Below are 13,114 nucleotides of genomic sequence, written 5' to 3' on the forward strand. Positions count from 1 at the left end.
AGTGCTAGGTTAACGGTTGGACTTGATGACCTTAAAGGTCTTTTCCAACCTAAATGATTCCATGATTCTATAAACAACTGTCAATTTTAGTATCTGAAATTTACTGCTTTTCCTGAGACAAATGAAGAAATCTAGACCAGAGATCACTCTCTTACTCTTCTTTTCTTCCCATTTTTTTAATTTTCCAAAATTTAGCTTATTTTCCTGTGGGCAGCTCCATCACAAAGTGGATCACTCCTAACCACAGTAATATTGGCCAGCTTTCTTTTCATGTGTCAAAGGTCTCTATATACTGCGCACATCTATAAATGGATACTATATATGCACTACTTGAGTATCCCGAGTCTGTTTTCAGTGATTAAAGTAGAGGATTAGGTATTAATGACTGTTGGTCTTTACTTGTAAAGTAGAACAATGTGCTGTGAAACCTTTAGAAAGTCAGTCAGGGGTTCACCTGGTTATCTGCTGGTTTTCAAGGTGACCTAAAAAGGACTTGAGTAGGTTTTAGTGCGTTCTAATTCTGAAAAAGCGCTTCAGAATTTCATTGTTTTTTCCCTGCTTTTCTCTTTCTTTCTTTCTTTCTTTTTTTTTTTAAACTGTCAAAAACATTTCTTGGTTCTCCTAGAAAAACCCTGCTTGAGCCTTTTAATTGTATACAATAAGAGCTTTACTGGATGCATGGAACCGCTAACTAGTATGACTGTTGATGTATTTGTTGAAGTTGAATGAATATTTAAAGAAGCTGATGGAAGAGAGGTGGGACACGGAGAGATAGGAAACAGGATTACAAAGTCAAGCAAAAATACATTTCCCTCCCTGTTGTTCACTTGTGATATGCTTATTTTACTAAGTCTGACACTCAGCATCTTTCTTGATAAGCAGATATCTCACCTTTCATGTAATTAAAAAACAGGGAGAAAAAACCTTTTGTCTACCATTTTATTTTTGAAAGGAAAAAACCTTTGGTATAGTTGTGTATCTCAAAGAAATGTGTGGGTGGGAAGGCATAACCATACACACTTATTTCCCGTTTTCACCTTCAAATATGACAAACAACATTTTGCCTTGATTTGTTTTCTACCTTTGTTTATGCATCCAGGCAGAAAGTCTAATGAAGACAGTACTAGAATACAAAGAAAGAGTCGGTCCTTGTGGTACCCTGATATAGGTAAAGTACTCGGGAGTTTTTTGAAAGCCTATATTTAAACAGGTGGTATTCTTACTAAAAAATCTTTTTCTAATAGAAAGATGGCTCTGTTTTATCTAGGACTTTAAGAGGAAGTACCTGTGACACTATCTATTTAGATTGCTCTTGTTAGACTTTTATTTTTAGATTTCCCCTTCCCCCTCTCAAAATACATGAGAGAACTTAAAGGCAACCTCATTGGTTTAGACGACTCCTGTGATGTGTGGGAAGTCCTAATACATAAGTCTGCGACGTTGTAGTTCTGCTTTTCTCGTATTGTATAATGCATAACTTCCAAAAGACTGTACATTTTTTTTAGGACATGCGCAACCAAACTGCAATAGGCAAAGCTATAAAAGCACAGTGAATAAGCTGTGAAGACAGAGATCTTTTTTTCCATCCCCCAGTTCGACCCAAAATTCCACTGCTGAGTCCCTCCCAATAGACACTAAAACTAGTCAAGGAACGGTCTATAGAAACAGCAGATTTCTAAGCAGGTAGGGTGAGATACCACCACAGAAAATATATGGCTGTAGATCTCATCATCAGGCAGTAGAGCTGTGCTGCTATGGGAGATGAGTAATGTAGCGATGCTTCTTATTTAAATGAGATTTATTTCAGAATAAATCGAAGTACAGTGTTCCCTATGAAAAAGAGTAAAACAGCGGAGGAGAGACAGGACTGATTTTTTTTTCTCTCCACCTTCTGGACACAAAGACCTGAGTGTTATTAACTAATCTCTCAGGCAGATGTTTGACTGCAACTGGGCCCTTAATAGTCCAGAATGAACAAAGCCCACAAGAGGTTGTTTAGTTTGTTTGCTTGTTTTTTTTACTTCTTTTTGTAAGCTAACTCTTTTATTCCTTCTACAAAACAAAACTGAAATGTTTATAAATTGTTAGTTACATTCTTCAAATAGTAACTAGGAACTCAAAAATATTTTACTTCTAATAAGTAACCTTTTTTTGGTCTTGTGTCAAGCATTTTTAAAAATCTTTATTAGCTGATGTGCAGTCACCAGCCAGTGATCACTTACAGCAGACAGCTAGCTGCTTTAGCATACAGACTGCTATGCTCGGTTCCCCATTTGTAAGCTGATTTTTTTTGTAAACAGCTTTAATGGTTGAACTGGAAAACTCACTGGGGGCAAGATGCTAATATGAAAAACCAATCTGAATTGTATTACACAGCAGGACACATTGGTTTGAAACACATTTCCTGCTATAATTTGTTGCTTTGTTGATCTGGCAGGTTACGTAAGTGCAAAATACAGGTAAATAACATTTTAAAATGGATATTCTGTGGTGTATTAGAAACTTTCTCTATTTTGTTCCATTCTCACCCTGTTGTAAGTTTTAACAGGAAACTGCAACTTTAAACATCAATGGCTGTTTCCATTCTTCGCAACTGTTTCTCAGCACAGTACTTATTAGAAATATTTTTAAAGTACCAACTGGAATGTTCTATTTCAGATCTAATGCTATTTTCTCCATTTTCTTTGATGCACTGAAATAAACAATCTTAGGATCCGTCATGCATGTACCTTTCTGGTGCAGTGACTTGTGTAAGAAGTCACCTTGAACTAAAATAAAAACCTTTATATGTTCACTTTAATTCTATCTGGAGAAGCACAAAGATGTTCAGTTCTCATTACAGATGGAAACAGGCTGTGCAGTATAACTGAAAACCTGAAACAGAATCAGGAATGCACTACTGTGTTACTGTTGTAAGTAGCATCGTGTAAAGTAAGATGTTATTTGTTTGCCCTACTTAGAAACAGGGTGAATTTTATATGGAACAAAGTGCCATAATGTTAATATATGTCAATTAGGCTGACAGAAGATACTTTCAGATGCTATTCCAGATCTTTCCATAAAAAAGTAGGGCTGTGTAGGAGGAAGAAATGTAACTAAAGTATTATTTCCCAACTTCATAGTATAACCATAGAGCTTCCAAAAGCTCGTTTTGATATAATTGGTTGTTGTGAATTAGCAAATCTGGTGATTCTGCCTGACCTCTCCCTTTTGTAAGCACTCCCCAAGATGTTCAAGGTGTGCACAAAGACCTGCTCTTTCAGGCAGAATCCCCAGTGCCTGCCCTCCCCTCATCTTAGGCTCTAGCAGGGCTGGTGAGTGGATGAAGTTCACCGATACCTGAGAATCTGCCGTGAGTATTAAATGAATATTATGAATATACATAATTGACAGCAAAATGTTCCCCAGAGCACACAGTATATTCAATAACTCAGGCTTCAATGGTGAATGAGCAGAGTAGCCCTTCTTCCTATTCCTGAAATTTGTTATTTCACTTTTGTAAAGGAAGATTTATGTAATCACATTTTCCCCTGAATACCGTAAACAATGATGTGACACAGATGCATGTTGCCATTAATGAGAAGGGATTGCTTTCAGAAGTTATCTTGAGACTAGAACATAAATGAGAGCTTCAATTATGAGTAGGACGATTCTGGGAATTTCTGCTTTTTCCTGATGTAGATGTCCTGCACCCATCGCGGTGCGCAGCACAGCCAGCGGCTCTCCAGTTCCTGGGAGCTCACCTAGGCCCACGCACGAGCCAGGCTGCATCCCACGGAGCTACACCTCATCTAGCAGGTACCTGCCGAGTGCTCCAAATTTCCAGCTTGGAGTTGTGGGGGAAGAACATCCCCGAGATGAACATCACTGCATTAGTCGGAGACCCACAGGCAATTGCCCACCAGTACCATTCCTAAATGGAGCGGTGGGACGCTGGGGTACGGTGGCCATCTCTGATTCCCAGGCTACTCTGAGCCTCCCCTGCCTTGGCTCCCCTGGTGCACTGCAGCCCGGCTGCTCTCCCCTAACCAAAGATTTTGGTATGTGAGTCAGGAACATGGACAGTGCCTGTCTTACACGAGCGTCTCTGTATTTCACTGGTCGTCTCTGTGTACTAAATCTACTCATGTATTGCAGAGGAGCTTACATCAGGGACAGGTATGCTGTCATTTAAAAGCATTCCTTCTGAAAATGAAGATGTAGTTGTTCATGGGCTAAGGTCGTGTAGACTGTTGCATCTGCAGTTTGGTTCCTAGAAGTTCTAGGCAGCTCTTCTGAGCTTAACATCTGCCCTTTACGTTTTGTTGTCGTGGCAACAGCACAAACCATCTCCTTGTGACCAATCTGCTTTGCTTTTCTCCATCTAGGTCTTAAGCAGGAGAAAGAAACATGGACTATTCCCCCCTCTCCCTCACCGCTGCTGGGGGGGGAGCAGGAGTTCTGTAGGAAGATGGACAGAGAATTTAACCTTAGCAAGTGACTGTGCTGTACTGTCTCCCACCAAAGAGCACAGCAACAAAAGGCTGCTCTTCTATAAAAATGAATTCAGTTTACTGACTGGAGAAGTAATAATAATGTAAGAAGTAAATACAAAGGATTTTAACCTAAAATGCTGACCCTGATTTTAATATAATATATGCATTTATACCAGATTAATGTCAAGAAGCGATGTTTCAATGAAACCAAGAAGTAGAGAAGCAAATTACTGAGAGCTAGCAGTAACCTCAGCTGCTTAACTAAGTTTCTCAGCAGTTTTTCAAGTGCTTATAACTTTGTCAAATTACATATTTCCTGGTCAATGTTTCTTTTTGCCTCAGGATAATTTTGGAAATGTCAGCAGTCTGAGCAGAAATGCCATGTTCCATAGTTATTTCTTTAATGGTAAGAGAATAGGGATGGTCCCTGTGGCCTGAAAGCAAGGGTGCCAGGCAGACCTGTCTTCCTGCTAAGAATTCTACTCTTTGCCCTTCACGATGCCTAAGATTGCCCAAAGCTTTGTATTGCAAGTATGAGGCAGGCAAGTTCTCACTTCTTCCACTATTTCCAGTGTTATTTTCATGGAGCGACTAAGATGTCTACGTAAAGATGTTTCAGGTGAAGCTCAGAACAGAACATTTCCTCCATTTTATAACAAAAATGAATCCCAGGGAGATCTTTCAGATGGGGTGTGCTTGGCTGTGGTGCTGGTAACTTGTAGGCATAATTCTCTCTAGATTCAGTAACAGCACCAGGAATCTTGATCCTAACAAGTCCTTTGCTGTCTAGCAAACAGCTGCACAAGCCATTTGTAAAGTGTGCATTGCTTCCTCTTCTAAGGCTGCTCTTCATTAATGATCTAGATGTATTTCTAATTAAACATTAGTCCCTCACTTTGCCTTTTGTCAAGAACTACAGATTGCTTTTGAATGGCTTTTGTGTGTTCTCTAACTCTATTTTATTATTGCCATTGTCGTAGTATTTAGGAACCTGTACCATAGCTCAACATACTATGCATACTTAGTGATAAATGCTGGTTTTCAGCATAATCTAGTTTGACAAGTATTACTTAATATTGTAACACCATGTGGCTCAAAATGATGAGCAAACATTGCACTCAGATCATGTATTGAGGTTGAACAGCTTTGTGTGTGTGTGTGCACGTTGTACATGGGTCTGTACGTGTGTGTGTGGTATAGAGGGGAAGGAAGAGGAGTGAACTGTGAAATTTCAAAGAAGTGCTTGCGCTAGAGGGCAAAGCAGAGATAAAGGTGGGCTCATGGTAACTAACCTTCAGAGAAAAATCAAACCAACACTGTTCGCAGAGTCACCAGAAATGAAAAGATGTTTCTAAATGCAGCTTCCTCTCCTATTTAGTCTTTCACCAGTCTTTCCTCCACCGAAGTCAGTGAAAAATCTCACTGGTTTTACAGTGTACCCTTCCAGTTTCCCTTTCTCTATGTGGTATGTTGGGACAAAAGGGACCATGGCACTGTACTGTGTACATCAGTCACACTTTTCTGGTGTTGTCTCATGAAACTGTCACAAACTAGCTCAAATTGCAAGAGTTAGGTATCTGCAAGCGCATCCAACTGTGGGTGGGGACCCAAATGCCCAGTTCCAAACTTCTCATATATTCAGCAATAAAATACAATCAGTGATGCATTAAAAAAATTAGACCCATAATTACATAATTTGCATACTCAAATTTAAGGACATTACAGCAGATACTGTCCATACTATGTGTCATGTACAGTTCATAGTCCATTAATAATACTTGACAGTTAATAACAAGGATAGACGGTCAGCTGATTACAACTACCATAACATTTTTTTCCTGATGTACTTACCTAACGAATAAAGACATAATTTTAGCAGCTGAAGCTCAGGAGACTGCCTGTGCAGCTCTATAGAACATGCAGCCCATACTTTGGCTGAAAATGCATTTATCACCTATGTTCTAAAAATTAGAAGTTATAACATAATATTTTATGCAAAAATCCAAGATACCTGTGTCACAGATTTCTTAAGACAGTTTATTTTCCTTATCAAAAATAATAATAATAATAATAATAATAATACCACCACCCATTGCAAGAATCTGGTCCTACTCCAGCCTGTAGAAATTATTTTGAAAATCAGAATAGACTGTGGGTGATAGTGCTAAAGGTCATAAGAAATCAGGAAAAGCTCTAATAGTGAAAGTGCCGTTCAGTATCTGGTAGTTCGCATGTGTATTTTGAAACTGAAGGAGTAGCTTTTTATCTAAATACAGGTTATCTGCTGTCTTGATATAATGGAGAAAGGCCAACATTATTAGTGATGGAGAGAGCTCTTGTATTTTTTTGCTCAGCTGGAAACATTTTACTGCAAAGCTCAAGACTGAGATCCTTTTTAATAAGTGGTATAATTCCAGCATCACACATGTCCTCGCAGGAAGTTCATAATGCTTTAGGCTGCAAACCTACAGACCTTTGCAACCCAAGGGAGCAGAGGAGCCTTGCTGCTTGAGAAAGCTTGCTGAGTCAGGGCCTTACAGTGCTACAGGGTGATAGAGAAAACAAGTTGGTGCACGTCACAACTTGTGCGGCATTTCTTTTCAGAGCCAGCAATCAAGTGAAATGATGGGTTAGGCCACTCCACATGGACCTTTACTGTTGCTTTATCTAGAGAAGGAAAAGACCAGCTCTGGTGCTGGCTCTGCTGCTGCTGTAAGTAGTATATGGTGACTGTAACCTAGCTGTACCCTTGTAATGGGGACGCCTGAGCGTTTTGGCTTGTTCTCGAATCGTGACCCAGATCCTTGCCACCTGAGAAACCACTTAACCACCTTCTCCTGCTTTTCTGGAATAAGCCTCCATTGCTTTGTGCTCTTCGGGAAGCACATCATAGTATAATTTCCAAACGTGCCAGGACTTAAAGGAAATGGTTTCCATTCTGGCCATTTTGACGCTGGCTATTACGTAAACTCATCTGTGTGTGCCCAAGGCCTGATTACTTGTCTCAGTAAGCCAAATTTCACAGAGCGTGCAGAGCTGCCACTTCAAGTTTTAGTAAAAATTTTAGAATAAAATAAATGGTGTGAAGAGAAAAAGGAACAGTGAGAGACTTTAATTTTGTAGAGCCTGTATGTAAATATATACCCGTCCTTCTGCATGTGCACATTATGATGGTATAATCATAAATGCACAATCTTTTAAGCCAGGAATACACCAATGCAACTGCTCGTTTCAGTGCCCTGAAATGCTCTTTCCGTGTGTATGCTACCGTGGGACAATACCTTTACTAAGGTGATTCAGCTCTGTCTCAGCCCTACTGTGGTAAAGTGTGCCAAGACCTGACAGAAATAACAGGATTAACCTTTCTGCAGTTAACTCCAAAAGCAGTTAAGTAAATTTGGTGTTCGAGCAGTACTGAAATTATGGATAGTGCCGCTACACGAACCAGAAAAGGAACAAAAAGCAACTTTAGTTTTAAGTTACGTGAGACTGCTTGCATAACACAGGAAGAAAAAGTGGTGGCGATGGAAATATTGTCACATTTTTAAGAGGCCACCATTAGGGAAAAAGAATAGAAAGACATACAGCCATAAAGAGAACAAAATAATTGGCAAGGTCATGGTAAGATTTTCCAGACCAGTATATATCTCTCTCTCAACTAAAGAAAATGTTTTACAAGCAATATAATTGTTATTTAAGTACTTATGAAAACACTATCAAAGAAGAGAAAAACCCCCAAACTTCAATTAAACTCAGATACATATCTGTTTTATGCAGAAGACAGATAGATGTCAGGAAGTAGGTGACTAATGAAGTGGAACTCTGAGAATCCTTGCCTTAGATAAACAATTATTAGAGAAACACTCAGCCAATCAAAATAAATATCATTTTGCAGAAGCCTAATGGAAAATCCTTTAAGCCATTTATAACAAATAATCCCAGCTAAGCATAAAATAGCAAACGTGCTAATGATTTACAGGGGTTCCTTTTTCAGGGTGCTGCTTTAAGCCCCAAATATGCATTTTTAGTCCATAGTTAAATATCTGTATGTGTCTGAAAGGTGGTAATTACATTTGTAATAAACATGAACATCCATAAGCACTATACAGTCTTATTTTTAAGAGCTTAGTGAAACACAGATACACACAGGGCTAAGAAGACACAGCACTTGTATCTGAACAGCGTGCATTAAAATGTGAATTATTGTTCCACAAAGTAACAGACAGTGCAATTATTATTTTGAATTATCTCGTTGAAGGCTTGGTCTTCCCATAGCCGCTTGGAGTCTATAGCGATCAGGACAGCTCTGAGCTGCGCACAGGAACAAACTGCCTTCAGCAGAGGTTGGGCACTACCTTTAGAAACCAGTAAAGAGTACACAATTTGTCACTGGAAGTAACAGCCTACCTGCAGCAGCTTCCTGATTCTTTTCAGGTTGTGTATCAAGAGAAGATTCTTTTCCTGTGAAACCCGGTCCAGCTGTTCGTCCACTTGTATTAGCAAATTCTGTAAAAGGATCGTTGCCATTGCTTCATTGTTGGATGCAGCCTCCCTAAAGAATCAATGAATGAGAACCACACGTTTAAAATGTCGTAAGAAGTGTCAATCTATCTGTACAGAAAATCACAATCCATTCAGAAATTTAGGCAGCAAAAAAAGGCTTTAAATAGATGGTGACTTGCATATAGTTAGAGGTTTGTGAATAACTGATTTTATAATCCTTTCATTTATATTCACGCAGATATACGGCTATAAAGACAGGGCGAGGATGTTCTTAGCACAGGGTATGGAGTCAGCCAGAGGGGAGACAACCAGGGTTTTCTAGTCTCTGGTCCAGTGAATGTTTAAATATTTTTAGCCCACTTCCCAGAGGGAACGAGGCTTATGCATACTGTCCCTCTCACTCTGTCAGTCACACAGATATAATTTCTGAATGTGCTGCCCAGTTTCAGACAAAGTTGACAGTGGGCTCAAAGTCCAGAAGATAGTATGTTCTTACAAATTTCACAGAAAACTGGCAGGTTGGTAGAAGAGAGGAATCCAAATTAGTGCCTCCACTGCGGAAAATGGCAGTAATAACTTGCTCCAGGAGGCAACAGCCAGATGGCCAGTCAGCAGATATGTATCTTCACACCAGGCACCAGATGAGCCTTCGCCCGGCCAAACTATTTGGGGATACAGGAAGACTCTGAAGCTACTGGTGAAGGGTATGTAGGGGACAAAGGACACAAACATGCACAAAAACGGGCTTTACTGGTTCTGCTGGTTATGGAACAGCTTGGTACATGAAGGGCAACAACATTAGCGAGCAAAATAGATGAAGATAGACTTAGGACTGCATGGTATCCTTGTCCTTGGGATATTCTCTCTCCTTGCCCCCCAAATGGCAGATGCCTGTTTGAGCTATGCCTGCTAAATCTGGCGAAAAGGAGATTTTAATGTTTCCCATGTTTCTACAGCCCCATAAACACTGAGCTATAAACTGTAAGGAAAGATTATACTCCTTAGCAGATCCCCCCTCCCCTGGTATCCTTGTCCTTGGGATATTCTCTCTCCTTGCCCCCCAAAATGGCAGAGCCTGTTTGAGCTATGCCTGCTAAATCTGGCGAAAAGGAGATTTTAATGTTTCATGTTTCTACAGCCCCATAAACACTGAGCTATAAACTGTAAGGAAAGATTATACTCCTTAGCAGATCCCCCCTCCCCTTCCCCGAAATTATATATCCAGCTTTAAGTGCAGTTTTGGGCAAGTGAATAATTTTATGCTGCAAGAGGTAAAAGTGTAACATTTCCATTGAAAACTAACTTGCATTATTTTTTCCTGTGAAAAACCTGTAATACCATTAATTTGCTAAACCATTTTAATTGGATTTTGTGTAGGAATAAGTTCAAATAAAACCTCATCTCCAGACATTCCTTAAATTTAAACTTTGACTGTTCAACGGGCTAAATCCATAACTAGTGGAATACTATTCTTGGAGTGCAGATGCCCGCACAGTTCACAAATGAGCACCCTAAAATCTGCCAGATAACGACAGAATTGTTCATGACTGAAATCATACGAGAGGGAATAAATTTAATCCTACCAATCTTGGCTTTCTATCCATTGTGCTAGTAGGTGCCGGATTTCCATGGGGAAGTTATCATCATAGAACTGGTCTACCTGCTCCAAAAACTTTATTTCCAGTTGTTGAACTTGACTCCATTGGGACATACTGCAAAAAAGAAGGTTAAACATGTTTGCCATTGAAAGGTGAATATGAATTAATAATCCAAAGTGCATAAATCACTTATTTTCATTGTAGTTCTTATGATACACTTTAACGTTCCTGTTTATTCTGGCTTTCAAAACAGACGGTACTTGACTAAAGTTAGTCAGTTGAAGGGAAGAGGGAGAAAAGCGAGCAAGACCATGAAAAGAAGTTCTAGCTCTTACACTTGAATGGACACCTCTGCCCATTTCCTTCCTTAATGCAAATGTTTTGGGGTACTGTATGATGCTTATAAAGCAGGGAGATTTACACAGCATCTCTCATCAAGAGAAGTAGCTTAGGATTGTACTCTTCAAATCCAGGTAAAACTATTCTTATGAAAGAGTAGTAGAAAGCAACAAATTTGCTCTCTTAGTGAATTCATACCACTTAAATTTTTCCTAAAGCCATAATGGTTCTATGTTGTTGTGCTGTTCCTAGAGCCCCACATCTTCTGTTTGGAGAGTACTGTGTTTTTCAACCTGAATTGTTTATCTAGTACATCTTTTCCATTTTTAATTGCCATAGAATTCTGAGATTTGATGTTACAGGAAGCAAAAAAAAATTGGGAAGCATAAAGTCATATGAAAACTATAAGACAAGCAAGAGTAGCATCACCCAATGACAGGCTCTGAAATTCTTACTGAAAAAAACATCCCAAGTAAGTTTTGGCTGTTTACTGAGATACTGGAGTTTGAGGCATGGTTGTTCCAGATTTTAGGTGGGCTGAATTAATACCTGCTCCTCTCCGTGGACTAAAGAGATTGTTTTGGGTGAGCAGGCTCTCCACATAGACACCTGAGCCTGAGTGACTCTCTCTCCACTTAGGAGAACGTTACCTTTCCGATACCTGCACTCTAGGGTTGCACTACATCATCATTAATCCCACTGGTGAAAACACCATTTTCATTGTGATTTTTTCAGTGCAGGAAAGACTAAAGAAAAAACATTGCCTCAGGGCAGGCTACGCCAGGCCGTAATTCTAGATGTAGCATGCAGATAGAAAGTCAGCGGTAGGGCTGAGAACAGGCTGTCGTGGATGAGCAGTGAAGAGGGATACCCTAGGGCCCATGCCCTGGGATCTCGGTCCTCAAGTGGGCTCTTGCCCACACCCTGATCCCATACTAGAGGTCGTCTTCCCTTTCGTTAGGATGTTTGTTCGTGTTAACAAACTACACAAAATCCAGTTATGGACTAAAGACTGCACTGTGGTAGGTCAACACATTACATCTGTTTGAACATTTTTGATAGAAATTTTCCCTGAAAAAAAGATGAGATTTCACCAAAATGGACATTTTTATAGACAGTTGACCTTTTTATAAACAGCTTTTCTATTTCCAATTCTGAATCATAGTTTCAGAATGTCAACGTTTTGAAGTAGAGAATACATCATATTTTTAATGCTGTGGTCTTTCATTTTGCGTTCCTAAGTCAGGGGGAAAAAAAAAAAAAAAGATGAGGTATCTCAAGGTGTAACAGAGTCCTGAGTACTTACTCATGCAAAAGTAAAAGTGACAGGTTTTAGTTTCTCCTTAACAAAGGCTAGATGGGATGATTCTGTGTGTGGTATGAAGGACCCTGTGTAACGTCAGTGGAAATGAGCTCAGTGACATTTCCCTCCTCTTTAGTACTTCCATTCAGCAGAGGAAAAAAATTGCCAAAAGTTTACTTTGTTTCTTTAAATTGCCGAGGAGTAATGTATGGCACCTTTCACTGTCTCTGTTGCTATTGTGAGTTACAAAGAATCACGGACCTTGTTTCTTGATACACATACAAGGAACCAAATAATGATATATTAATAACTCACATTCAGAAAAAAAAAATTAAGATTTGTAAGCCTGTTTGCTTTCAGTGGGACTTTTTATTGCAATTTCTGGTGAATTCTGGTGATTATGATATCCTAAAAAGATTAGTAAGAAAACATACTATCTAAAGAAAAAAAAAAAAAGCAAGCAAGATTTTGTCCAGGCTGCAACCCCCTTAGGCCTTCTACGTAACGTGCAGGGATGCTCACGTGCATGAACGCCTGCAAGGCACACGGGTACGGTTTGTAAATGGGATTTTAGTAACGCGCTCGGTGCGATACAGCCTGGCACCCGTTTTCCCTTGGCGCAAAAGGAGCGGCACAAGAAGTTAAAAAGCTCGGATAGCTGTGCTTTATTCTGGCTCGCCCCTGAAGGCAGCTGGCAGAAACGGGCGACAGGTAACAGCAGCCACAGCAGTAAGGTAATCAATCGCGACAGCGCAGCTGCTCCGCGTCCCTCTCTTTATGTGGCCGAGTGCTCGCTTAAACGCTGTTGGTTTTGCCTGCGGGCCCCTACCTCGCGGTACCACCTGTACCACACGCTGCGCGAACTCCCTCCCGTCCCTGCGGCGGGGCACCGCTCC

The 13,114-nt window shown here is 40.0% G+C and overlaps 1 protein-coding gene across 1 annotated transcript in view; it reads right to left on the reverse strand.

Annotated features, from left to right (window-relative positions):
- Nucleotides 1–10,689, reverse strand: part of STAT4 (signal transducer and activator of transcription 4) — a 40,446-nt gene extending 29,757 nt beyond the window's left edge. The window contains exons 1-2 of the mRNA XM_009277124.1: nucleotides 10,562–10,689; nucleotides 8,883–9,027 (exon numbers count right to left, since the gene is read on the reverse strand). Coding sequence (XP_009275399.1) covers nucleotides 8,883–9,027; nucleotides 10,562–10,689 — 273 coding nt within the window. The remainder of the gene's footprint in view (nucleotides 1–8,882; nucleotides 9,028–10,561) is intronic.
- Between the last annotated feature and the right edge of the window lie 2,425 nt (nucleotides 10,690–13,114).

Source organism: Aptenodytes forsteri, unplaced genomic scaffold (assembly GCF_000699145.1).
Source record: "Aptenodytes forsteri isolate BGI_AS27 unplaced genomic scaffold, ASM69914v1 Scaffold145, whole genome shotgun sequence".
Classification (NCBI taxonomy): Eukaryota; Metazoa; Chordata; class Aves; order Sphenisciformes; family Spheniscidae; genus Aptenodytes; species Aptenodytes forsteri.